Genomic DNA, 27,905 nt, shown 5'->3' on the forward strand with positions numbered 1-27,905 from the left:
GGCGTCCACTAATATATGCATTGTTATGTACAGATTAACTAGCATATACCTTTTTTGTAAACTTTACTTGGCTGAAGAACTGCATTGCAAAATTCAGAGAAGTATGAATTCCCAAGGATGGCTGTTTTTCAGTTCTCTTTTTGTTCCAGAAAATGTGCCTTAATTTGAGAACACGCTGGTGATGGGGAATGCTATTTTCTATGACCCAGCCTGCTTCCTCGAAACAGCGTGGTTAATCATCAGCACTTTCCCTGTTAAACATAGGAGGATACAGGTTTGTAATGACCTTGCAAACCGTCCCAAGTAACGTTTCACTACAGTCAGAGGAGGAGATTAGGATCTTTGGGTTGCCAACGATTCTTTTTTTGGTGTGTGTGTGGAAATAACAGCAAAAGAAAACAAAGTGCCATGGGGAACGACGGGCGTGATCAGGTAAATGAAGAAAATAGAAGCCAAAATGGCGAGATGCAACTCAAAAGAACCATAGGATATTTTGAAGGTGCCAGCTTTATCGTGGGCACCATTGTAGGGGCAGGGATCTTTGTCTCCCCCACTGGAGTGCTGAAATATTCTTTGCTCAATGTTGGCGTTGCATTGGTCATCTGGATAGCTTGTGGCATCGTATCGTTGATGGGCGCTCTCTGCTATGCAGAGCTGGGAACAGCGTTACCACTTTCAGGAGGAGAATACAGCCACATCAAGAGAGCCCTGGGCTCTCCCTTGGCCTTCATCTTTCTGTGGACGGCCGTGTTCAACAAACCCGCCTCAAATGCCGCTCGGGCCTTGCTGTTTGCTGAGTATGCTACCAAGCCTTTCTACGGTGAGTGCCCGGTTCCCGACGTGCTGAAGAAATGTCTGGCTTTGGCGGTCCTCTGGTGCCTCGGGATCCTCAATGGTCGAAGTGTCAAGATGGCTGCTTGGGTGCAGACCGTTTTCACCGTCCTGAAGATGATGGCGCTCTCTGTAATCGCGGTTGGCGGGATTGTCCTGCTGATCAGGGGGAGGAAAGAGAACGTAGCAAGGTTTGAGAATGCCTTCGGCTCAGAGATCCCAGATGCTGCGCAGGTTGCGGAAGCGTTTTACCAGGGGCTCTATGCATATGGCGGCTGGTGGTCTCTCAACTATTTGTCAGGTATATCTCTCATTTTTGCTTTCAGTTGGCAGTTGTGATGTCTTGACTATGGAACTGAGGCTCCACACAGGTGTCAGTGACTTTTCTTGATGATGAATAGAGTCCTGTACAGCTTCCTGGCTGGTTTCTTCATACAGGCCTGAAGCAATAATTTTCTAGGCCAAGGAAAGAGAAGGAGGGAAGACACGGCAGGGTGGATTATTCTAAAGCAGTGAACAACTAATTCACAAGTACTGAGCACAGTGAAGCAGCTGGTTTAATCACACAGAATTAAACCACCTCACCACCTCACATTTCTGAACCACAGGATTACCAGGGTGTGTTTTGTTTTTTTAAAAAAAAAATATATGTTTGCGCTACTGTCATTCAATCAGGGAACACATAGATAAGTGTTAGGCCCAATTCTGGATCAGATTCAGCCATGTGAAAGTATCCCTGCAGATGTTGAATGCTATCATCCTTGATCTTTGGCTATGCTCTCCGGTGCTGATGGGAGTCCAACATCATCTTGGGTGGTCAAAGGTTTCCCATCCCTGATGTAAACCATCGTTGCGATGTGAGCCAGGGAAGTTGTGAGGTATAAGATCCTAAATGCACACTAAAGGTACGCATTGGATTCAGACAAATCCTGAATTATGATTCTAAGTCAGCTGCTGTGGATGGATTCAGAACTTCTCTGAGCTGAAGCAGGATCTCTCAGAAGCACTCTGAACTGCTGGGGACCTTTAAAGCTATTTGGGGTGATTAAGAGATCCAAATGCTTTTTTTAAAAGCTATACAGACCATGTGCAGGGGTGCGAACTTGAATAAAATATGTGATCATGTGTCTGAAAAAAACTGAAACGTGATGAAAATACAGGGTGGTCCTGCAGACTGACAGGACTAGATTCTAATCTAGGAGTTGCCAATCCTTTGGGGCACATGGGCTTTTTGAAAGAGTGCAGTGGGACCCATGGTCTCTAGCTTCTTCTCCCCTCCCCCTTACAGACAGAAGAGAAAGCATATGCATATGCATATGCACACGCGCGCGCACACACACTCACACACACACTTTGGGGTTTTAAAAATATAGTCTAGACTCTAGGTGAAAGTCAGACATATCCTCTTAAATTTGCATGATTTTACATGGGACTCCACCACCTCCAGAAGCTTCATCAATTTAAAGCTGATGGATTTTCATGATTTTTTAATAGGGTGGTAACCAAATCACCAGAAAATTTATACCTGTGGATATAAATGTGACCCACAGTTTTGAGGGGATCCCTCGTAAAAATTATGAGGATGCATAAGAATCCATACCCCAAAAGCATGTTTTTTGTGCAATGACTGTGCTGGGGAGCACCAGAGCTGATTTTTATGGTCCAGGTGTGACCTGTGATTTGATGGTGGTGAGGAGTAGGGAAATCTGTAGCAAAAACATGCAATATGAAGAAGAAGAAGAAGAAGAAGAAGAAGAAGAAGAAGAAGAAGAAGAAGGAGGAGGAGGAGGAGAGTTTGGATTTGATATCCTGCTTTATCACTCTGCTTCAGGAGTCTCAAAGCGGCTAACATTCTCCTTTCCCTTCCTCCCCCATAACAAACACTCTGTGAGGTGAGTGGGGCTGAGAGACTACAGAGAAGTGTGACTGGCCCAAGGTCACCCAGCAGCTGCATGTGGAGGAGTGGAGACGCGAACCTGGTTCCCCAGATTACGAGTCTATTGCCACTACACCACACTGGCTCTCCAGTATCCAGAGGATACCTTTTATTGGATTTGACTTTTATCTCTTCCCTCTCTTTTTATATCTCTCCCCTCTCTTTTTCTGACCCTCTGTTCTCACTCCCCACCCCAACACCCTCCTCCTCCTGCTCCCTGCTGCATCTTGTTTCTCCCCCTCCTGCCTCCTCCAGTCACTCTGTTGCCTCCCCCATCTCTCAGTCAACTCTCTACATTTCTCTGTTGCTGGGCTAGGTCACTGTTAGCCAAGCTACAGAACTATGCTTAAGCAGCCATCTCATACCTGGCGCAAGGAATGTATATTTGTGCCAAGAACAGAAACATAAGATAAGGAAAGTGGTTGGCACATAAGTAACTACCTACTTGGAGCATTCCAAGGTGGTGGTGAAATCTTCCTTTGGTTTGCACCTGGTTACAGCTGCTGTGAGTGTTGAACAAACCTAAGCAGTGTACATAATGTACGTATTGTCCTGAGTCTTTATATTTGCTCTGTTTCCTCAAGACTGAACTAGGACCACACAGTTACTTCCTGACAGGCATCAATTTGACCATTGTTACTGGTTCTCAGAGCAGCAACCGGTGATGTAATCATTGCAAATTGATTCAGTAAAACACAATGGCTGGGATCTGAAATTCCACAAAGTTGCAATGAACACTCTTAAAATAATTCTCTTCTGTTTCAATAAAAGCTTTACATATGGAACATCCCAAACACTGTGGTTTAGAGAAGGCCACTGTTGCATGAGACGTCTCCATTCACCCCATATCTGTTGGCTTGGAGTTCCTCTAGAAAAATGGTCTTATGCGCGCTTTCTGATTTTACTCTGTTTTAGTTTTATAGTATGGGGAATGTTTTTGCAATGATCAACACGGTACTTGGAGGAACATAAGTTAGTAAAGAAAATATGGCAGAAGAAGCATAAATGGAAGTGAAATTCTTTGTTTTGCAAAACAACAGGATATGGGGGGTGGGGGTGGGGGGAGAGAATAGCAATAATCATGCCAGCTAAAAACATGGTATAAGAATAAATGTAAAGCAGATTTTCACAAGATTCAGTGCCAATTTTCAAATTCAGCATGTGAAAATTCACAAAAAGAGCATAGTAGTGAGTCTAGTAAAAGAAGTTACGATGTATGCTTTCTCCCTTTACAAACAAATGTTTTGGAATGATTTCTAGGCAGAGGGCCTTCTCAGTGGTGGCACCCACCCTGTGGAACGCCCTCCCACCAGATGTCAAGGAAATGAACAATTATCTGACTTTTAGAAGACATCTGAAGGCAGCCCTGTTAGGGATGTTTTTCATGTTTGAAGAGTGGCTGGGGAATAAATAATAAGTTGTTCTTCTTCTTCTTCTTCTTCTTCTTCTTCTTCTAAATTTTCGATTTCAGAGGAAGTTAAAAATCCCAGCAGGAACATTCCATTGACTGTGATGACAACACTTCCTTCAATAACTGTGTTTTACTTGCTTGTGAACATTTCATACTTGACAGTTCTCACACCAAAGGAGGTTGTCTCCTCAGGTAGGCTGATTGGTTTGCATTTTTTATTCAAGAACTGATCATAGATATAATACATATTCAGTAGATAATAGAGATGGATGACCTGACAATTGTGTTTTCTCCATTTCTCATTTTTCCAGTCTTATGCTCAGTTTACTACTCTGCACCAATATGTGATTTTTTAAAGTCAGCATGTTAATGTGCATTTCTCCTTATTCTTGTATGCATTTCCCCCCAAATATAAACATTTTTTTATAAACAATTTCCCATATTGTTAATGTTATGTTCACATTTATACATTTCTGTGCACACTTTCCTCTACAATATGCATGTTTTGATTGGAGAAGTTCAGAAAAGTGAGAATTTCGAAGGATAGCTGTGTTTCAGTTTGTCTTTTGCTCCAGGAAGTACAAATCAGGCAGGTTCATATTAAAAAGTGAACCAAACCAAAACGAGGCAGGCCAGGGTCTCAAGCAAACCAAAGCAGAGATTTTGCTAACAAAGTCAGAGTTTAAAAAGCATGCAATTATGAACTATGTTAAAGGTGGCAGAAAATCAGAGTTATGTTTGTGTGTTTAACTGAAGCCCTATTTGGTGATTTTTGGAAGTGCATTTTAAATTGTCAGTTGTTTAGCCTATTCCAATCAGGCGTAAGGGATGAAGAATGAAACCAAATAAGCGACCGTTCAAGACTAGTTATGCAACAATGTGAAGGTAGCATGCTAGCCTTTTACTAATTTAAAACTATACCTAATATAAAATAATTCCCCTTTGCTTTGGGATGAGACTCAAATCCTATTGAGATTTATGGATGAATTTCTCTTCCAAGTGATGATGTGTGGTTTGTTGTAAAGAAGACGACAACATAAATTCAATGTGACCAGAATTATTACTGATTGCTGTAGGTGTACAATCTTGTTTCTGGGAATACAGATGACATCACTGCAACACACTTCAGCAACAAGGTGTGTGTGTGTGTGTGTGTGTGTGTGTGTGTGTGTTTGCAATATATACATAATTTGGCTAATGCCCCACCTCTTATGGCAACAGAAAGTACACAATCTGAAATACTGCCGTGATAGCCTGATGCAGTACCTCCAACTGCTAGCACTTTAAATGGTCTGGTGGCCACTGAAACATGAGACTAAACTTGATGATCCAGGAGAGCTGTCAAACTGTAACCAGGAGTCTGCTAATGATGTCGATGTTTCCTTGCAGTTGCTGTAGCAGTCACTTGGGCCGACAGGGTGATCCCTTCAGTTGCCTGGATAATTCCTGCATCTGTGGCCATCTCCATATTTGGCGCCCTCAACAGCAGCGTATTTACACTCGGACGATTGACCTATGCTGGAAGCCAATCCGGACATTTGCCCACCATAGTATCCATGCTCAATGTCCACCACTGGACACCAGCGCCAGCCATGATTTTCTCAACTGTCGTTGCGTCCATTTTTATTATCCCATCAGACCTAATTGCTTTAACTAATTATTTCGGCTTCTCCGTTTGGCTGATGATTGGATTAACTTGCACTAGCCTGATTGTCCTCCGCTACCGAGAGCCTAATCTACACAGGCCATACAAGGTAAAAAGAAATGTAAATACCTAATTAATTTCCGTATAAATATCACACGAGTCTTTCAAGCTTTATGCTATGGACACTGTAGGCTCAACCCCACTGATACTAGATGGGACATATGTGCATTAGAAATTGCCTTATGCTTAGACAGATGATTGGTTCATCTAGTCTATATTGTATACACTGACCAGCAGCAAACCTTTTGGAGGGTCAGGCAGAGGTTTTCTTCATAAACCTTTATATAAACCTATATATATTAGGAGGTGAGCCTACTGAGTGAAGAGCATGCAATTATAGGACAGAATTCTTTTTTAAACTTGCCAAAAGACCACATCTTGGTATGGTCCAGAATCACATTTTGCCATTTTGGATAGAATTGTTTTTAAAAGCTAGATCTACACTGCCATCTTAGCCGTGTCTATTCAGAAATAAGTCCTGCTGAATTCAATGGGGCTTGAATTCAGAGAAGGTGGAGGTTAGAATTGCAGCTTTCATTGCACATGGGTGTGTATTAGGGGGAAAAGAAAATGTGTCCAAAATATAGGGGTGGAATCTAAGCAGTGATGCTGTGCACATATTGAAAATGGCAGGGGGACCTGTACTGAAAGGGAGACAGGCATTTTACTCAGCTACGGTTGCAGAATCAAAGGCAAATTCTGAAAGTGCAACACCAAACGAATGAGCCATAATGCAAGGATAGGTCGAGACAGGACCACCTTGCATCGAGAGAAGCCAAGCTTCACTTGTGAAAAATGACTGAACAGTTATTTATACCATCCCCAGTGACTGTAGGAAGATCACTCAGTACTCAGGAAATCTGGAGGAAATCTCTTGCATAATGCAGCTCTGGAGAGATTCTGCCTGGGGCTCTTTCAGTTCTTACCACCTGTCCCCCAAACTAGTTGGTTGGCAGCACAAACATCATCTCTGCTCAGAATATGTAACGTATTTTTTTTTTCTGCAGGTTTCCCCCCTATGCTTGTTCATATATCTGACATTTGCTTTCCCAAACTCCTTTTCTGTTTTGCAGGTTTTCTTACCTGTCGCTTTCGGGATGGTGGCGATGTCACTGTTCTTAGTTTTAGCTCCTATAGTCTGGTCTCCAAAGGTGCAGTACATTTATGCTTCCATTTTTATGCTTGGGGGTCTCCTCTTGTATGTGCCTTTTGTCCATTTTAAAATTCATTTTGCGTTTATTGACAAAATCACTTGCTACCTGCAGCTGTTGCTGGAGGTGTCACCTCCTCATCATAAATCTGAGTAAGGGCAAAGGTTCATACTTGGCTGCCTTTTTTGGGGGTGAAGAACGTGGCTTGGATCTAGAATAGCACAAATGGAATATTGCTTCCTACAGCCTTCTCTCCAAGGGGTTGGGGGAGACAGTTGGTTTTAATGCAGACCCACCTAATTTGCATTTCTTGAAACAATACACAAACTGAAATGCAACGCACTGTTGAAATTTGCACTTCTGATTTTGCAATGCTGTTCTCCAACCCAAAGAAATGTGTACAAAAAAATGTGTAGTAGGGGAAATTATGCAGTAAAATGCGTATATCATACCTTCCAACAGCTTGTGTCCCAAAGTTGGGATACAGGTCTTCTCACCTGTGCTCCTGGGTGAGTCAAATGTCCCGCATGAGATCATGGAGCCCAAAATACATGATTTCTTTTGGGAGAGATCTTGCCGCGGAATCTCATGAGATCAAGGCACCCAAGTGGCTGCTGTGCTCTCAAACAAGAAAATTGGATGCCATATTTTTTTCCTAGAACACTTTCAGGCTATGATATATTCATGAGACTAACACAAAAAATGCATTGTATTAGAGTAAATTGGAATACAGAAATATGTATATTAGGCATAGCTGTCAACTTTTCCCTTTTCTTGTGAGGAATCTTATTCGGAATAAGGGAATTTCCCTTAAAAAAAGGGAAAAGTTGACAGCTATGATATTAGGAAAAATGCATATTAAATGCAGATGATTTTTGTGAGATCTTAAAAAAAAATCCCAAACTGATTTGTAAATGTTGTGAACTGAACATAAGATTTGAAAAATGAGAAACAGAGAGAAACTAAAACTGACAAATTTGTCAGTCTGTATTCCTCACTGCATCTCCCTGGACCACCACCTCAAAGCACAAGTGGGAGAAAGGTTACACAATCCCCATTGTGTGAGCATTTTTCTGCATCCCAGCCAATGTTTCTTAAGGTTACATGTTAGTAGAGCTGTTACCTGGTTAAAGGACTCTGAATTCGAAAGCAGCCCATTGCCCCTTTTTTGTTGCTTGTATTTTAAACTTTATTTCAAAAGAAAAGAAAACCCAATTTGCTGGCTGAAGATTACTGTTCCTAGTAACCCAAACTTGGGTTAAACTGTGTTTAAGCATTGTGTTTTAATGCTAATGGGACATTAGGTGAAGGGCAGGAATTAATAATAATATCATTGGATGGAATAATGTTTAAGCGTAACTGATTTCAGATTTTTTTATTGTAATTGTTTTTGGAAGGTTTTAGAACGTTTTTGCTTTTGTTTTCTAATGGTATATCTGTTTGCTGTTCTGGGCTCCTGGATGAGATATAAATTGAATAAATAATAATGGGGAAAACTCTTGGGATGCCTTTTTTTAAGAGCACATTCTAGTATGTTTTGTTTTTCAAACAATTAAACTAAAAACTAAACATAGTAATTGTTTGTCAAGTCGAATAGAGAGAAGCCACAGCTTCTTTAAAAGGGCAGTGCCCTAACTATTATCTATTTTAAGGTTGTTATTTATTAGGTCTTCTTCTTTGGCGATCACTCATAGCTGTGTAAGATTGTCTTCTATGAACATAGTTTTAACAGTGAGTCCATAAGTGACTGTGGAGGCTAGTTCTGGATCCACATGTCCTTCCACAGTGGGGACATTGGTTCCGGGCGGGAGTTGATCATGGTGAGGGTTTGCCAAGCGTGCCTTCATTTTAGCACATTTCTCCCTTTCATCCTGAGTTTGAGTGTCTTCAAAGCCCATGGCATCTTTGGTAAAGGCTGTTCTCCATTGGAGCACTCACAGGGCAGCGTTTCCCAATTGTCAGTGTTTATACTACATATTAGGTATGCCCCTGAGGATGTGACTAGCCCAGGAATTATTATTTTTCCAGAATTAAATTCACTGTCTTTTGCCCAGACATCAACTCCTGATTTCCCCCACAAGCTTTCTTCATTTCAGCAACCTAATTAGGGTGTTGGGGGAAGACCCACATTTTTTATTATTACAGTCGTACCTCAGGAGTCAAATGGAATCCGTTCCAGAAGTCCGTTCGACTTCCAAAATGTTCAACTTCCAAAGCATGGCTTCTGATTGGCTTCAGGAAGCTCCTGCAGCCAATTGGAAGCTGCAGAAGCCCCATCGGATGTTCAGGTTCCAAAAGAACGTTTGAAAACTGGAACACTCACTTTCATTTTTCGATTATTCAGGAGACGAAACGTTCGACTCCAAAGTCGTTCGGGAGCCGAGGTATGACTGTACAGTGGTACCTCTGGTTACATACACTTCAGGTTACATACGCTTCAGGTTACAGACTCCGCTAACCCAGAAATAGTACCTCAGGTTAAGAACTTTGCTTCAGGATGAGAACAGAAATTGTGCTCCGGCGGTGCAGTGGCAGCAGGAGATCCCATTAGCTAAAGTGGTGCTTCAGGTTAAGAACAGTTTCAGGTTAAGAAAGGACCTCTGGAACGAATTAAGTACTTAACCCAAGGTACCACTCTATTACTATTGTTAAACAACTGGAAGCCAGGAATCTTTGCCTATATAAATCACAGAAATCTACCAATACAGCCCAGTCTCCAATCTCTCTACCCTTGCTCTATACATTAAGTTGAAAATCTTAATTATTTTGGTCAACTGCCATTTTGCATTCATGGGCGAGTTGATAACTGCCCTGAGGCTACAAAATGAAGAAGACTCAACATCAGATTCCATAGATAAATTTCATTTCTTCATATTACCCCTTGTTACCCTTGACTCTTTGACCCCACCCCCGGCATGGGTCGCTTGCATGATCCATAAGAAACTATCCAATAACAGGGACATAGAATTTCAGAGGTTCCGTGGATGAGATATAGCTGTTTTGCAATCAAAACCTTGTACACATATCCTGTTTGGATACTTCACCTCTGTTTTTGCGTCACAACAAATTATCCAATAATTTATTTTAATGCTTTGGTTATAGAAAACAGATGGGTGTCTTGAGTTCATAAGTTTGAACCAGTCTGGGAGTTACGGCCATGGAAAACTGAACACAAATCATGAGTGTTCATGGACCTGTATATTGTGGCTCTTGCAGATGTTTTGTGTCTGCACTTAAGTGATTCACTTGAGATTGGGAGTGTCAATAGCTAACCCAAAGTTCCATTTCACAAAACAGGTAGCAGCCTTAGGCTGCGGTGCTATACACAGGGTGCATGAACCTAGATGTGCTTTGCAGAAATGCAGCAATGCTACAACAGTGGTACGGGCAGTTATCCCTGAGCAAATAATTGGGTTTGGGATGCCAGGCTTATTGGTAGCTAGGGAGCACCTATCAATACGTCCAGCAGATGGCGCCACACAAACAATATCTGACCTGAAGTAGTAGGTAGATTATGCAGAATGCAAGAGAAACAGCAGCGACTCATTATTATTATTTTTGCAAAGTAAAAATGTAGATAAATCATTTTCTAGGTCAGGAACTTAAAATCTATTCTGTCCGTGCCCTGCTTTTGAAACTTTTATGAGCAACTCAGGACCACTTGACTTTAAAAGGATATTATTATCCCAAAGAATGTAACCATTGAATAATAACTGAGATATAGATGGAATATGTATACACACACACAGTGGTACCTCTGGTTAAGAACTTAATTCGTTCCAGAGGTCCGTTCTTAACCTGAAACTGTTCTTAACCTGAGGTACCACTTTAGCTAATGGGGCCTCCTGCTGCCACCTTGCTGGATTTCTGTTCTCATCCTGAGGTAAATTTCTTAACCGGAGGTACTACTTCCGGGTTAGCAGAGTCTGTAACCTGAAGCGTTTGTAACCCAAAGTGTTTGTAACCCAAGGTACTACTGTATATACCCTATTCAGAGAGAGAGAAGTCAATCCCCAAGAATCTATCAGAAGTACACAGTGTCACTGCGAGCCCGGTGAGATGTTACTGCCTGTGAGGTCTGAAGGTACAAGGCCACCACTTGGCTGAAGCTAAGCAGGTCTGGGTTGGGTTAGTGCCTAGGTGGGGGACCACCTGAGAGCCATATGCATTCCACGCTGCCTTCGGCTCCATAACAATACATCCCATCCCTGTAGGTCAAGGCCAATATAGATGGTCCACTTGGGGCAAGCTGCAGTGACAGGAGGATGTTATGTTATGTTAGAGAGCCCTTAGATTTTCTACTGGGTCCCCTAGGAGACAGAAAGTGCCTGGAAAGCGACTGTGTCTTGGTTGCTTGGCTACTTCTGCACCTGAACTGAAGGTAGCCAGAGCGCACAGCTCCTTCATTCTGCAGCAGGTAAATACAGGGAACCATGTGTGGCATTGTGACGTTAACATATGAGAGTGCTGGAGGTGAAATAGTTAAACAAGTTACCCAATCAGAACCCAGGGGGGTGGAGTCAGAGGGACTATAAAACCAGCAAAGGAGGAGTTCGTTGGGAGTTGGGTGGTTGGAGTGGGAGTGAATTGGGATAGAGTCTGTGGGGAGGTTGAGTTAGTGTAGCGAAATAAGTTGAGTCAGGAACAGTTAGGAGCTAGGAAGACAAGTAAATATCTGAGAGGTGGTTTAGTGAGTGAGAGCAGGTAGCGGAAGTTATAGGTCTGGATAGGCTCCCTATGATTGTAATTGACCGATACCGTTTATGAAACCACACGCTTGTTAAACTGCAATAAATAAACAGAAGTTTATGTTCCAATTTAAACCTGACTGGACTCAGTATTGTACCAGGTAGGGCCTGGGTGGTGGCAGCGAGAAATAAAGTGGTGGCACAGGGATCAATAGACGGTGAAACGTCCGGGAACCCTGTGTGATTGCCACAGGCATCATGCTTGCATCGCCCTGTAGGGGCTGCAGAAACCATCCTACTCTTGGGGTCTCCTCTCCTCTGAGACAGTTGTGACACTGTACACTGGCACCAACTCAGTGGGCACTTTCAATTGGTTTTTAACCATCATGAGCAGCGGTTACATTTTGGGGGGTAGTGGGGATACTCAAAAAAGAACTGCATGCACAAGCCTCATTAAATTCCTAAAAAATACAGGAAGACGAAAGGGAAACATCAAAATTAATGGGACACTGCATGGCAGACAAATTACAATACCCCTGGGAGCATTCAAATGGGTACTTGATGATGGGTAATAAATAACCACAGCAGTACTGTAAATAGCAATATCCATTATATAAGCGATCATCGCAACACTGTCAGAATGATCGAAAACAATAATGTTATTTTAGCAAACTGCCTGATCAGGCTGAGATCGTGTAACTTTAATGAAATGCAAACTGCAACAGACTAGAAGATGAACTGGTTCAGAACAGCAAACTCATCCCAACTCATAAATCCATATCAGATCAGTAGTAAAGCAGATCTTAATAAATCCTAGAGTTACTCACTGGACGCAAGATTTGCTGGACTCAATATTTGCCAACTTAGGCATGTGAAAACTTCACCTGAATCACCCACCCACCTTGTGATTAGGCTGCAAACACAGCTTATGCGTGCCTCTGATAAATACTTTCCCACCTCTAATCCCTCATCCACACAATACCGTTTGTTACAGCACAGTTTTAATCTGAACTAGCACTTTTAAAAGAATCCATAGAAAGTGACCTCCGTTCATACCAAGGACATCACGCTTCATTGTATTTTTTCCAGTCTTCCAATTAAAATACCAATTAAAATATTTGGCCAGGATAACCTTAGATCAATAACAGACGCCTAAGAGTCGGAAATTCTGATTCAATGTAAGGCTGCAGCACAGCAGTAATAGACCTTTCTCCACCAAGAACTCAAATGTTGAATAAATGTAGTCCCATTAAAATAAGCATTTCTTTTGAGCATTTGAAAATGTAGCTAATTCCTCTATGGGGAAGCTGGGCATAAACTTGAGTTGTTTAATTTGTGACCTCTTGAGCCTTGTTGCTGATCAGGTTATTTAGAGGTTAATCACACAACTGTTGGTACCACACAACTGTTCTTCAGCAATATATAACTGAGAATAGTGCAAGCAGAACAAGAATATCTGCATTTATATTTGATTATTTCAGAATGTATTCTCCCTTCTACTAGTTATAGCAGAACTACATATGGTATCGGAACCTATTCCCATTAAAAGCAGGTATCTTACAATCAAGCACTTATTTTTCCTGATTTCAACAAGCTTTGTCTAACAGGAACAGGGACAAGAAGCATGTGACTTTCCAGATAGTGTAGGACTCCAACTCCCACAAGCCCCAGCCAGCTTGCCCAGTGGTCAATGTTGATGGGAGCTGTAGTGCAACAACATCTGGTGGACTATGGGTTCTCCATCCCTATATTAGAGATATAAGCCCTAGAAGCTTCTCTTATTGCAAGCAGAAAAAGTAGACAATGATTCTCAGGATTTCCAGAGTCATGAGCAAGTTGTGTGCTTGGTCAGTGCAACCACAGAATCACACAGCCCTGAATATAACAGACCAACGGCATGTGCCAAGATGCCTCCATAAACTCAGCTGGAAGAATAAATGCTATTACCATGAAATTTTGCAACTAAACCCAAAGCTTAAAATGAATTCACATGATGTATTTCTGTGTTAATTATAATCCCGTATCCCCCAGACGACTATTAGACATTTAATGCCTCCTTGTTATTCTCATTCCGTTTGAGAAATGCTTGAAAATGTTCCAGCTGTAAAGTGGGTGGATAAAACAGCTGCTTCACTTAATACTTTAAGCCTTTTATGCAAAGACCTATTTCACTATATGGATATTTTAGACATCATAATCTCTCACGTGGAGGTTATACAGCATGTCCTGCAACTCAGACTGTATTCGCACAGAGATGGTTTCACATTCCTGTTGCTACAGCTGTAAGAATAATTTGCAATGAGCAGCCATTTGTGGGGGCCTCACCTGTGTCAGGACCATCTGTGGGTTGTGTCATTCTTTGAATCTGTTCCACTGATTGCAGGTCTGGAGATAGTTCTGTCAATACAAGGGACGTTATTGGTGGATGATGCCATGTGTGCATATAGAAAATGTCTGAGTTGCTGGCAGTTTTCTGGTCTGCCTCCTGAAAAATGCAGCTCTCTCATATCCTGCTTCTGATTCCAGGATTGCAGCAGCAGCAGCAACAACAACAACAACATCCTATCTCCTGAATTTCATTTTGAATAAATACCAAGGCAGTTAACAAATAAAAGCCAACAGCAAAATAACATGTATGAAATCGATTATCTAGCTACTCATAATTAAAATACATAAAATACACATTTCAGCATCCACTGAGGATATCTGCTCCAAAGACTTGTTTGCTGACTAACATGTTCAAGGGAAATTAGGCTTTCCCTTTCAGAAATGTGTACCCTTCCTTCTGTTTTCAGAGCATATAAAGACAGATCCAGAAACTGTGGCTTGAAGTTGATGATAATACCCCATGCACACGTATAAACAAAATCTGAATATGCGCATTGATTTATTTTCAGGCTTCTCAAAGATTACTTAGGATTTGTAAGGGATTATGAATAATAGTTGCCAATCCTCTTTTTCTTCTTTTACTAAATACTGCAAACCCCTTGCTGAAAGCGCTGCTTGAAGATACCCTGGGGAAAGAATGGAAGAACCCTAAAGAAAATAATAATAGGTATGGGATAAATATGAAAATTTACTCGAGACAAAAACACCACTTTGGCTTTCACCATTGGAAGCCATAGTGGTGAAGAAGAAGAATATGATGGAAAGTTGGGCAACCTATAGAAATTTACTAAGAGAGAAGGTGGAGAATTTAAATTAAAAGAGTTTAAGGATTTGTTAACAACATGGATACAATATCATTTGAATGAAGTATTTTGAAAAGATATGATTATTGTTCCCCAAGCCCCTGTTTCATAACTAGAGAGATACCTGTTAGACTGTAATGTTAAGGTGATGTCTAAAATGTGTAAGATGTTACTGGAATGGGAGACAAAGGACGAACAAGTGAAATCTACAATGGGCAATAGATATTGGTCATAACATAGAAATGAAAGCATGGGAATGACTGTGGAATATGGATATAAAATTTACAGCATGTTATGGGTTACAAGAAAATTATATGAAAATATTATATAGTTGGTATCTAACACCTAGTAGACTGGCGAAAATGTTTAAATCAAAATCGAATAAGTGTTGGAAATGTAAAGAAAAAGAAGGTACATGTTTCTCACATGTGGTGGTGTCAGGAACTGGGCAGAGGAGAAATGGTGGAGACTGCCTCCCCATCCTGACCCTTCCAGGGAGGAGGAAGAGGAAGACAGTACAGATTTACAACAGGGGTTTGAGGCAGGTAGCAGCTCAGAGGCAGATGAGGGGGAAAGCTGGGAAATCATGGGAGAGCCAGAACAACACCCAGCTGTCATGTTGTCATTGAAAGCATTCCAGACCCTCCATCTCCCAGAACCCGGCGAGCCTTAAAAGTAGGAGAGCAAAGAGCTCAAAGACAGAGGGCATGTAACAGCACCTGTAGAAGTGACGAATGAGGAAGTGGGAGAGACGGGGGCGTGGGGGTGGAGATTCACTCAGGACAATGCCATTATCTAGGAGACTGGGTTTTATAGCCTTGCTTTGTAAAGATTGAAATAATAAAGGATGGTAAGAAACTTTTCCTTGTCTTTATACTTTCCTGGGCAACCAGTGGGGAGCTGCTGAAAGCCTCCTGACAGGTGGTCTTGTAATAAGGTTAAAGCTTACTTGGAAATGATATATAATGAATTGAAAAAGCTGTTTAAGATAACATTTGTAAAAAACAAAAACCCGGAAGCTTTTCTATTGGGAATTATAGGATCAGAACTACCTAAACAGTATATAAATTCATTTATGTATGCAACTACAGCTGCAAGAATGTTATTTGCTCAAAAATGGAAAGAAGAAGAAGTCCTGAGAGAAGAATGGCTACAGAAACTAATGGATTATGCAGAAATGGCAAAACCTTTCAGAAGAATAAGAAAGCAAGACAACACTTTTAATAAAGGAATGGAAATAGCTTATTGAATATTTCCAAACAAACTGTAAACAGATCGAGACATTGGCAGTATTGTAATAACTTGCAGCTTCAAAAAACATATATGAGAACAGATGAATGAAATAATAAGCCAAGATAATTTGAAATATGCAGGGAATGATGAAAATAAATTTAAGGAACCGCAGAAAAAGGAGGAAGTTAGGTTTCAAATGTTATTGTTGAACTATTGTTGAAATGTATATAAATGAAGAGTATAAATAACATAGTAAAAAAATAAATAAAATAATAATAGAGTTTTCTACCAGTAATGCATGAATTGATCTCTTTCTGCCTTAGCTATACAAGGAGCTATAGGAAAGATCAGGCACAGAATGATTAAAGAGAGATGGGGAATCTGTGGCCCTCCAGCTCTGACCCTCCTATAACTCCCATTATTCCTGGCTGTTGGCCATTTCAATTGTGATACCAGATCTGCTTGTGTGTCACAGGAACATGTGTAACTTACACATCTGTTCACAGAAAATGGGGCAATTAATGATAATCCTCTTGGAATCCTTACTGGAGACAATTGCATGCTATATCCAGGATTGCACCAGCTATAAATAGCATGCTTACTTGGAGGAAAATAGAAACTTTTTTTTTTAAAAAAAAACTTTTTTTCTTTTTTGAAAAAAGGAATAAAATAATTTAAGCGTAAAAATTATATATTGTGTGATTTGGGAATGTGACCTTTCACCCCAGTGCTCTAAGAAATTATTTTCCTTCTTTGTGAGCCACGGAACGTCCAAGTGTAATGTATGAACATAAACTCCATCTGTCCTTACAATTCAGTTTCACCCATGACAAAGCACACGTATCAATAACTCTGAATGTTCTGCTGCAAAATGGCACTCTGCAGAATTAGTAGACCATTACTTGTAAGGCAGTGGTCATATTTACCGAAAGGAAGAGGAAGGAGAAGCAATAATAATTTATGCTCCTTTGCCGTAAAGATCTCCACTAGGTCTTTAAAATTTAAGAAACCGATTTTGGGATGGAAATTGCATTGGCATATGTGTAAGATGCCGTTTCCTTGACACACCATTTACCGTAATAATTTACATTCCATGCTATTGATCATGCACATTAAGTGGTTTTTAAATGCTTGCTTTCAAAGAGAACTGAATCATGTTCATGCATTTGACAGTGTATCATTCATAAATGTGTTCCGTAATTTTTTTTTTTATTTTGTGAAAAACGAATACTGAACTGATAGGCATATGAACTGTAGTCAGTAATAAGGTGCAACGGTAGATTTATTGCAAAAGTAATAAGCCCAGCATGTTCCAGGAAACAAGAGTTCAGAGCCAAACCTGAAGGACTGTCCTGTGGAGGCCCTCAAACATCCAAGACAAAGTCCATCAACATGGGCAGTTCAACAAGCACAGTACCTTAGCTCTGTTTCCCTTTTGTACTTTGCCTGATGGTTGCAGCAGCTGGGCTTGATGAGGCAGGTGAGCCTCACCTGTCCTAAGCCTACTCATAGACCTTCTCCCAGAGCTAATGAGCCTCACCTGGCCAGCTAGAGAGCTGTGCTGTGGGCCCTTGCCTGTCTCAGCCTCCAAGAGCACTCTACTACTCTATGCCTCAGAACCTGCTGTGCTCATGGAGGTAATAATAATAATAATAATAATAATAATAATAATAATAATAATAATTTATTATTTGTACCCCGCCCATCTGGCTGGGTCTCCCCAGCCACTCTGGGCAGTTTCCAACAAAGATTAAAAATACATTAAAATGTCACACATTAAAAACTTCCCTGAACAGGGCTGCCTTCAGATGTCTTCTAAATGTCAGGTAGTTGTTTATCTCTTTGACATCTGATGGGAGGGTGTTCCAAAGGGCGGGTGCCACTACCGAGAAGGCCCTCTGCCTGGTTCCCTGTAGCTTTGCTTCTTGCAGTGAGGGAACCGCCAGAAGGCCCTCGGCGCTGGACCTTAGCTTCCAGGCAGAATGATGGGGGTGGAGACGCTCCTTCAGGTATACTGGGCCCCTCTGGTTCCTGTGCACTGACCCCCCCCATCCCCTCACCATCCTCTGTCACCCTGTGGGTACTTCAGATAACTTTTACTATCAGGTAGTATATAAAGGCAATGAATGAATGAATGAATGAATGTAGTACAGATCCACTCCCCCCACAAATTCTTGTTGCACCATTCAGCTGCAAGCAGGGATCTCTCCCCCCCCCCCCCCGGCTCAGACAGAAAGAAAGGTGAACATTTATAGGCAGCATATTAACAGTAGGCAGTGCTGTTTTTCTAGACGTGCCTCCCTCATTTTCTGAGGATGGCAATGGTGCCCACTTAAGAGGTGTGGAAACTGATTTCTGGCTAGTTCTGGCTGAAAAACAAAGCCCTGGCTGTAGCCCCTTCTGTCCTGCCTCTGTGCTGGAATCAGGAGGTTGGTCACAGACAGTAAAGCAAACTCTCAGAGAGGGAGAGCAGAGTTACACAGTCAAGCAAGACAGTTGCAGATCATCACAGCATGGCTTGATAACTCCAAATATATATTTCCTCCCAAAGCAAATACCAGTATCTGAGAAGGGATTTTCCTCATGGCCAAGGGAAGGGGAGGAAAGTTGTTTTTCCATGGAGTTGTAATAGTTCTGTCCCTGTCCACCATGGAAGTCTCTAGTACCACTGCGAAGTGTTTCTGAAAGCATCTAGGCCATGCAACTCTAACAGAGTCACCTTGAACCAGTACTGATCTTCAGATTGTTCCACAAATGTTTTTAAGCAACATTTTGAGTCTGCTCATCTCTTCCTCAACTTCCTCAGGTCAGTTCATTCTTCTGATCTAAATTCTTTTTTTTAAAAAAAAATACATATAATAATAATTCGTTTTTATTAAGGATTATATTGTGTTATAAAACAAACAAGCAAGGAAAAGTACATATAGCATCTCCATTTTTTATTCATAATCTTTTTCACAGTTCGTTTATGTTCTGTATGAGACACTATTGTCATAGACATCATGCAGTTGGAGGGAAAGAGAGGGAAGAGAAGGAGGGAGGGAGGGAGGGAGGGGAGAAGGTAACGTTCTTTTGTTTTATTGTGTAGCATTTGTGTAGGGAATTGTGCTCCTCTTGAATAACTGTCTTCCTCTGAGGCTTCAGAGAAAACAAGCACCCCATATTTTGTTCTGCTCTTTGTCCAAAATCAAAATGAAGTAGAACCTGAAAGTTCCCAACATGCTCCATCATCTCATAGGCTCACGGAGTTGCTGGGAATCTTGTAGGCCAGATTGCAGTCCATCCCCTACTTTGATGCAGGAGATCCAGAGTTAGACCATCTCTGACAGATGAATGTCCAGTTTCTGACTGAAGACCTTCAGTGAAGGAAGCTCACAACCCCCATCGGTAATTGGTTCCAATGTCAAATTGCTGTTGCTGCCAAAAAAAAAAAAAAATCAGCAAATGTTCAGGAGAAACCTACCCTCCTGCAACTGAAGATGAGGCACGGAGAACAAGTCTTTGGCCTCTTGCACATGATAGTCTTTTAGTTAAAGTGTGATAGCTATCTTGCACCACATTCTCTTCTCTTCTCCTGGCTAAACAAACCTGGTTCCTTTCACCCTTCTTCATAGGATTTGCTTTCCATATGCCGGAGCATCTTTTGTTATTGTCCCCCAAACTGCTCTAATAGTCTATAGACTTCTTAAAGTGAGGTGCTGAGAAACTTAACTTCAGTCTTGCCTTTGCCTAAATACCACAACAGTCATGCAAATTACAACTTGAGAGATAGGATTATTTAAACCGAAGGTTGGTCGGTTTGTGACAAAACTCATTTCATATTGGAATGGGAGGGGGGGAAACGAAGAATTGATGCTGACGGCAAAATTGCTACTTGATGTTACTGCCACAAAGGCCATGAGGCTGTAATAAGAGCTACCTGCATTCAGTCACCAGACATCAGATCAATCATTCACGGCAATTTGCAGATGAAGGCTTTGGGGGAAGTTTTCTTTTTCAATCCTGATGTATGGTTTGCTTGGCTCAAGGAAAGCAAATACCACAAACAGATCATTCAAAGGATGAATAATTTTTTATATTATAGAGAAGGCTACACAGAGCTTTTCTAGACGAGACTGCACATTTATGAAACCAAAGTTTTAAATGAAAAGCTGCCACCTTTAGGAGAAGATGAAAGCAGCCCGCTAGTAACTTCAGAGTTGCAATATTTGAGCTTCATGCAACGTGAGTCCTTGTGGGCCTAAAGACTTTTGAAAGCAGCCAGGTGGTAAAATGGATGCTTACCCATTTCTCTGGGTGGGCGGCTGTTGCAGAGCCTTGCAACATCCCTGGGCAGCCAGAATGCACATGGCTAGGTGACCATTGGGGAATTCCCCTGGCCACCTGGGTAGCAGTACTGGAGTACTTCATTTCAAATTGGCCAATGAGAGTCCTCCTCTGGAGGGTGTGCCTTGTTGGCTGAAAGGGCATTGGCTGCCCACCTGCCAAGGCAGCCAGTGAGGCATAAAAGCTGATTGTGCCTTTCACCCTCAGCACAGTTGGCCATGTTCCATTACTCTCCTATTTCACACAATTGTTTAAATATCATAAGGCTGCAATCCTGCAACAAATAGGAAAGTTTTCAGCAGGTGTCTAAAATGCTATAGCAAGAGAGGAGTCTGCCTAGGGTCAACAGGCAGAGAGTTCCAAAGCACAGATGGTGCCATGCTCAAAGACTGAGAGCCAGTGTGGTGTAGTGGTTAAGAGCGATAGACTCGTAATCTGGTGAACTGGGTTCGCTTCCCTGCTCCTCCACAAGCAGCTGCTGGGTGACCTTGGGCTAGTCACACTTCCCTGAAGTCTCTCAGCCCCACTCACCTCACAGAGTGTTTGTTGTAGGGGAGGAAGAGAAAGGAGATTGTTAGCCGCTTTGAGACTCCTTAGGGTAGTGATAAAGTGGGATATCAAATCCAAACTACTACTACTACTACTACTACTACTCTTCTTCTTCTTCTTCTTCTTCTTCTTCTTCTTCTTCTTCTTCTTCTTCTTCCAAATGCAGAAGGAACATTACCGGCACTTGTCAAAGTGCAAGTTCCACACAGAAAAGCAGGCAACATCCAATGTAGGGTTGCTCTGGGGCATCACTGGAAATTTAAATGATGACTTGTGGCCATCTACTCACCATCTGGTCGAGGGCTGGTGAGCTTTGCTGGAGACTCCAGCCACTGCTGGATGGTGCTAGATGCTGAAAATGGGCTTGGAGAAGAGAACTTTTTTTAAATTTAGAAGAGTAATTCTGTCCTTGGTAGCCTAATCCCAGAAGACCATTTAGTGCATGCATATGGTACTTTTATCCAAGTGAAGCATTCAGCGTCTCAGTTAATAGTTTCTTCCTATTCTCTCCACTAAAAGCAGTAATCTTTATAGTGCTGCTGCAAAACATTGGCTAGAACTATAAATAAGAAAAAAGAGGGGTAAAAAAAATGCATATTGAAGAAAGATCAAAGCATTCATAAAGGGTATTCAGTACACAAAGGAAAAGGCTTGCAGGCACCCAGAGTCAATACTAAGATGATAAGCAAGAGAGCTTGAGGTAGAAAATGATTCTTATTAAATAGTGGTTCAGATTAGCCTCCTCGCTTCAAGCAAATTGCCTTCCCGCAGAATTTCTATGGGATTTTAAGAAATAACTTCACAGGCTATCTTGAAAAACTGACCTTCAGAGTTCATCTCCACACACATCTGCAAAGAGCCTCTTTCTATGTATATATTTTCTCATGCTGTTGTAAATGCTACAGACGCTTTCTCTGTAAACCATCAGGAATATACATGGAGCTGTTTTATTAGGTTGTACACTGAAATGCATATACTCATGTGAAGACAGTAGGTCACAAGATCAGACAGCAGGTTGCAAAATCAGATTTTTTTTATAAATCTGAAGCTTCTTGTGTGTGCCCTTTGGTTAGTCAGTGTCTCTCAGTCTACCCTACACCATTGCTTTGTTGTGAGGATCAATGGGAAGAGGAAAGCAGAAATAACCAAGCACAGTGGGCATTTTAAGAGAAATGTGCTAATTCTCCTTCATTATAATAAATGGCTTAAATGATGATCAGCAGTATTTTCTGGCTCCGTAAAGTGCCTGTTTCAGGACACACTCGTATCTCAAAGCCAAAAGTTTCTGAAAGGAGTGTCAGGTTTGCATGTAAGAAGGGCAGGTTTGAGTGCAAAGATGCAAACTTTGTAACACCCCTGTCCAGGGGAAGTTCCCCTTCCAGGCAAAGTGGGGTGCAGCTCAGGCACCCCTTTCTATCTTCTAGACAAATCGAGAGCATTATTGGAGTGCAAGTGCACATTCTAGCCAAGAAAACAAAGCTCTTGAGGTGTGATGCACGGCCAGGGGAGAGAGCTTGGAGGGCCAAATATATAAGCCTGAAGTGCCACATTTGGCTCCCCATATAGCCTGAGGCTCCCCACTCCTGGGGTGTATGGTAAATAAACCAATGTGTGTGCTCGTTTAGTTACAAAACCCTGTTGAGGTTCTTAGAATAAATAGTGCTGCAGCAATTGGGCTGTCCTCCCTTTGCCTCTTGCCCTTCCTGGCTCCTGAATCCTTGGTTCCCTCCTCTCACTATTCAAGTCTTTCTCTTCTGCCTCTGCAGATTTATTGCCACTTCCCCACTGCTACCTAATCTCTAAGAACAACACAAAGTAAAAGCACAGTAGAACAATCAGACACAGCTACACACATTTACATAATTTGATGCATTCATTCTGATTGCTTAATCTTTCTGCAAAATTTGAAGGGTTTTTAAGTGCTGAAAACAAGACCCAATTCCCTTGCCTTCCTAGTCTGTATGCTTCCTTGGGAGGGAAGATTGCTATCTGAAAATAAGACTTCTCGGTTTCTCATTATTTGTATGTCTAAGGCTACGATCCTGTACATACTTACACAGGAGTAAGTCTGATCAAACTCAGTGGGACTTGGACACGCACAGGACTGCACTGTAAATTACAGGCAAAGTCTGAGTTCAAATTAGTTTAACCTGGTCAGATCCATACATCTGTTCTTTTCGCTGAATAAAAAATGCTTTGCAGCCTTGTGACCCTCTGCAGTGACAGCTGGAATGAAACTCTCAGGCTCCATTTGCTCTGGATTGGTTTTCAAGCTTGCATATTTACACAGAATTTGAAAGAAATTGAGTTAATGATTACTTCAAGGTTACCTTTTGCAGGTCAGAACTCTGTCAGGTTGCTATAATCTTATTCCAGTTGTAACCTATGCAATTATGGCACTTTCTCTGTGCTAGTGAGTGCACATCCATTTGGATTTATATTGTTGCACACAACCCCAATCTCCAAGTGGGGAGAGATTCCAGGGGTTCCAGGCATGCGTACCCAGGGCCTGTGCTTCCTTCTGGAAATGAGGCACAGTAGAGACTGTAGTGTCTTTGTGATATACGGTTTATTTACCCACATATACAACCTGAGCCTGCAGTGGAGGGGTTTCACAGCATAATCACCCCAAGAGGGTCCTGCCTTTTCTATAAACAGCCTAGGTTCCAAGCAGAGATCCAACATCGTGCTCTGCCTGCTACTTTGCTTCTTCTGGTCACATAAACCCTTCCTCTAATCTCCTAACCCACGTTGCTACTGCTTTATATGTTGAGGGAGGGAGGGAGGGACCCCATCCATTTGCCATCTCACATGGGATCCTAGTCTTCATGGCTCATACTCCAGGCTTCATGAGGAGGTTTAGCTTAGCTTAAGGGTAAAGATAAAGGGACCCCTGACCATTAGGTCCAGTCATGGCCGACTCTGGGGTTGCGGTGCTCATCTCGCTTTACTGGCCGAGAGAGCTGGCGTACAGCTTCCGGGTCATGTGGCCAGCATGACTAAGCAGCTTCTGGTGAACCAGAGCAGCGCACGGAAACGCCGTTTACCTTTCCGCCAGAGTGGTACCTATTTATCTATTTGCACTTTGACGTGCTTTCCAACTGCTAGGTTGGCAGGAGCAGGGACCGAGCAACGGGAGCTCACCCCTTCGTGGGGATTCGAACCGGCGACCTTCTGATTGGCAAGTCCTAGGCTCTGTGGTATAACCCACAGCGCCACCCGCGTCCCTTTAGCTTAGCTTAATTAGCTTTAAATACTTTCTGATTCCAGCAGATTAAAAGTGTCTAGCACAAAGCTTAATACACACCGGTCCGGTTTAACACACATGGCTTAATACAATTTAATCAAGCACTGATTAAATTCTAACACCCACCAGACCCACAAACTCCTAACAATGTAGTCACAAAGTGAATACAAGTGTCAACTGAACTGATACACTTTATTTTATACAATGTTAATGGAACATCCATGGGTCAAGCCTGTATTCTGTATAAAATGTGTATGCATCTTGACTATAAATATTGTACCGGGGGAATGAATGTAAGCTTCCAGACACTGACACATTCACTCTAGCTTTTCTTTAAATTCAGCTGAGCTTTCCTGTCAAAAGCACCGGGGGTGTTGATCACTTCCCCCCCGGTACAATTTAGAGTTTACATTTCATGTAGGCAATGTTCTCTCCCAGTCCTGCCTGGAGATGCCAGCGTGAACCTGGGAGATTATTCGTGCAGAGCTGTACCACTGAGCTATGGCCACCTTCCCCCTTCTAGGCTGCGATGGCTTTCATTGTGAAGCACTCAATTGCAATGTTCTGTTCTGCCCTTTCCCATGGCTTCCCTATTCTTCATATGCTAGAGCAAAACACAATAAAAATGGAAGAGAGAGAGAGAGAGTTTGCCTGCCTTGATCAAATGCTCTGAACAGATGCAGCTTCATATTTTAAGCTCACTTAAATCATGTCACTGTCAGGACTACAGGAACAAAGTGGTGCTTGCTTCTGCTTCCCCAGTGCTAAGCTCAGTTGCTTGGGAATAAGCATCCTTTTCTCGTAGAAAAGGAAGATGGACTTTAAAGTTACAATAACAAAACAAGCACCTGTAACCATAGGCATGCCTGGCTAGCCACCCCCTGGCTATAAAATTAAAAAGAAGCAGAAGAAAGGATACTGACACAACCTGTATCAATCCCAATGGGCCCTGATACACCCATTATGCTGATGATGAGCTTATCTTCTGTTGCCTACATCAACTGCTGCTCTCTGGATGGTTATTAGGGACCACACTGGGTTGCAGACCCTTGAGCTTCATCCCTGAGGTCCAGACTTGGGTGCATCACTGTGTCCATATCTGAAGGCTCACAACATCCCCCACCTCTCTCTTTCTAGAAAAAGAGGTGCTGGAACTCACTATGAACGCCTCCCTCATTCTCTTAGAATGGCAAGGGTGCCCAGCTGAGAGAAAAGCCCTGGGTTGATGGATAGGAGGACCCTAAGTGAGAGGCAGGGAAGGGAAGCCCTCTCTGTGTGAGAGACAAGGAGAAGAAGGGGAAAGCTCCCAGGTGGGAGCTGGGATGGCCCACCACTTTCTGTGTGAGGCAAGGATTACCTTTGAGAGAGAACTCTGTTTTCTCTTTCCTTCTCTGTGTTTGTTTTTATCTAGATTAGTTGCTTTTATCTTGTATCACGAAAAAGTTTTAATAAAAGCTTATTAAAAAACATAAGGGAAATGTCTGTGGCAGCCTTCAAAGTGCAGTCACTGAGAAGAAATGTGATGACAGTGTCTTGGCTCGTATCACGGAGTGTGAGATTTGCCTTGTAATAATAATAATAATAATAATAATAGTAACAACTTTGTTATTTCTACCCTGCTCATCTGACTGGGTTGCTCCAGCCACTATGGGCAGCTTCCAAAAAGTATAAGAGCACATCAGTCATTAAAAACGTCCCTATGCAGGGCTACCTTCAGATGTCATCTAAAAGTTATATAGTTATCTATCCCCTTGACATCTAATGGTGTTCCACAGGTCAGGTGCCACTACCGAGAAGGCCCTCTGCCTGGTTCCCTGTAGCTTCACTTCTCACACTAAGGGAAGCACCAGAAGGCCCTCAGAGGTGGACAGTGTCCAGGCTGAAAAATGAGGGCGGAGATGCTCCTTCATGGCCTTCTACTGAGTCAGACTGGCAGCAGCTTTTTGGGGTTTCAGGCAGGGTCTCTTCCACCCCTATCTGGAGATGCCATTGGGGACTGAGCCCAGGACCGTCTTCAAGCAAAGCAGCAAAGAATGACAGCCCTTCCCCATGCACAGGCAAGTTATGATAACACACAAAAGTAGCTCCTACACAATAGAAAATGTGAGCTTAGATTTTCTCTCTCTCTGCAACTCGCTTGGTTCCCTGACAATTTCACAGCTTCTCACTAGAAGTGATGCTACCCCGCTTTCAAGGCTTCAAACTAATAGACTTAGAAAATGGGTCTAAAGTAATTTCTTTTTAATTGAAATTCCTGCTGGGCAGGAAGGTGCTTCTTAGGACTGTGTTTTGAAATAGCTTGCTATATAGCAAGGAGAGCTGCAGTTAATTTATTTCAGTTGGGGCTACAGACAATCAGGAGGAGATAATAATCACCAAAGCCTGAGATCTTAACGCAGATGAAAAGAGGATATAATTTAATGCACGTCGGCTCTAATTTAACACTTTTGATCAGAGCGTCAAATGTTCCATTAGTGACATTTCATTTTCTCAGCCTGTTTCAGGACAGTAATAGATAGGAGCCCTGCCACTGTCAGTCGAAGCTCCTCACCCGCCCTTTTTAGTCGGCTGCCTTCTGGTATGACCTCCGATGCCAAAGCGGATGAAAAGAGCCATCACATCACTGCAGGAATCCCAAAGCTACATCCCACTTTGAAAACTTCAGATATAGGGAACAGCTTCACAGAGTATGTTCCTGACTTCATATTAGGATGGGCTCGAGCAATTGCGGAAAATACGGAGTTGCATCTGCTCTTTCTTTCAGTTCATGAAGCCCTAAGTGTAAATAATCGGGGTGGAGAGAACAATTCAGTGAGGAAACAGCAGCAGCACTACCATCACTATAACCACAGCAGCAGAAAGTTATTTGCCAGTCATTGAAGGCACACTCGTTTGAACCAGCTAGCCAAATGACAGGGACTAGGGGGGTCAGGTGGAAAAAAGAACAAGGCACTTGGACCCTTTAATAGTTGTGAGGGAAAGGGGATTTCAGACAAGCACAATTCTGCACAGCTTTGAAAGGTGCAAAAGCCCTGCCCATTCTCCAAGAAGGCCAGATCAGGGGCGAAGGAAGGGGGTTTCGGTGGGTGTGGGCTGTCTCGGGTGTCACCACTGAGGGGGGTGACAAAATGCCGGGCGGTGCTCACCACGGGGCCTGCAGCGCGCCCGAGCCATGCGTCTCTGCTGGGAGAGACGCAGAAGCATGGGTGCGTGCACGCTCCGTGCTGCCCAAGCAGTCCGCCCACTGCCTCCCCACTCCCAGCTGTAGGGCGGCTGAGTGGGAGGAGGCAGGCAGGCACTGGAGCCCCATGGTGCATCACGCCCCTAGGGGTGGCTCGCCCCGCCCTCGCCCCACTCCTATGGGCGGCTCACTCTGCCCCTATGGGTGGCTTGCCCCACCCCTGGGCGTACCGCCCCAGGCGCCCAAGCGGCTTCCTCCGCTGCTGGGCCACATTCATTTCCCTGGAGGCAGCGATCGATACTCATATTTTATAGAGAAGGAACAGTTGTGGCAGAGTTTACCCCCTCCAAGTTGTCTCAGCTATGAGAAGTCAGAAAATCTTCCCGTAACAACACAAGAAGGGCTTAACTGCATCAGGATGAAGTCCTAGATTCAGGTAGGTAGCCGTGTTGGTCT

The 27,905-nt window shown here is 42.6% G+C and overlaps 1 protein-coding gene across 1 annotated transcript; it reads left to right on the plus strand.

Moving 5' to 3' along the window:
• Positions 1–265: 265 nt before the first annotated feature.
• SLC7A13 (solute carrier family 7 member 13) lies at positions 266–8,034 on the plus strand. Its single transcript, XM_083517347.1, has 4 exons — positions 266–1,132; positions 4,239–4,370; positions 5,568–5,932; positions 6,957–8,034. Exons 1-4 carry the CDS (start codon positions 409–411, stop codon positions 7,188–7,190), a joined length of 1,455 nt encoding a protein of 484 aa, XP_083373473.1. The 5' UTR covers positions 266–408; the 3' UTR covers positions 7,191–8,034.
• The last annotated feature ends 19,871 nt before the right edge of the window (positions 8,035–27,905 follow it).

Source organism: Podarcis liolepis, assembly GCF_965112155.1.
Source record: "Podarcis liolepis genome assembly, chromosome: 8".
Lineage (NCBI taxonomy): Eukaryota > Metazoa > Chordata > Lepidosauria > Squamata > Lacertidae > Podarcis > Podarcis liolepis.

What these genes read in the sequence shown, in the direction of transcription:
- SLC7A13 (XM_083517347.1), top strand. Translation starts at nt 409, where the DNA reads ATGGGGAACGACGGGCGTGATCAGGTAAATGAAGAAAATAGAAGCCAA. An exon ending in GTCTCTCAACTATTTGTCAG is followed by an intron (nt 1,133 to 4,238) that starts GTATATCTCTCA and finishes TTTCGATTTCAG; the next exon opens with AGGAAGTTAAAAATCCCAGC. An exon ending in ATCTACACAGGCCATACAAG is followed by an intron (nt 5,933 to 6,956) that starts GTAAAAAGAAAT and finishes TCTGTTTTGCAG; the next exon opens with GTTTTCTTACCTGTCGCTTT.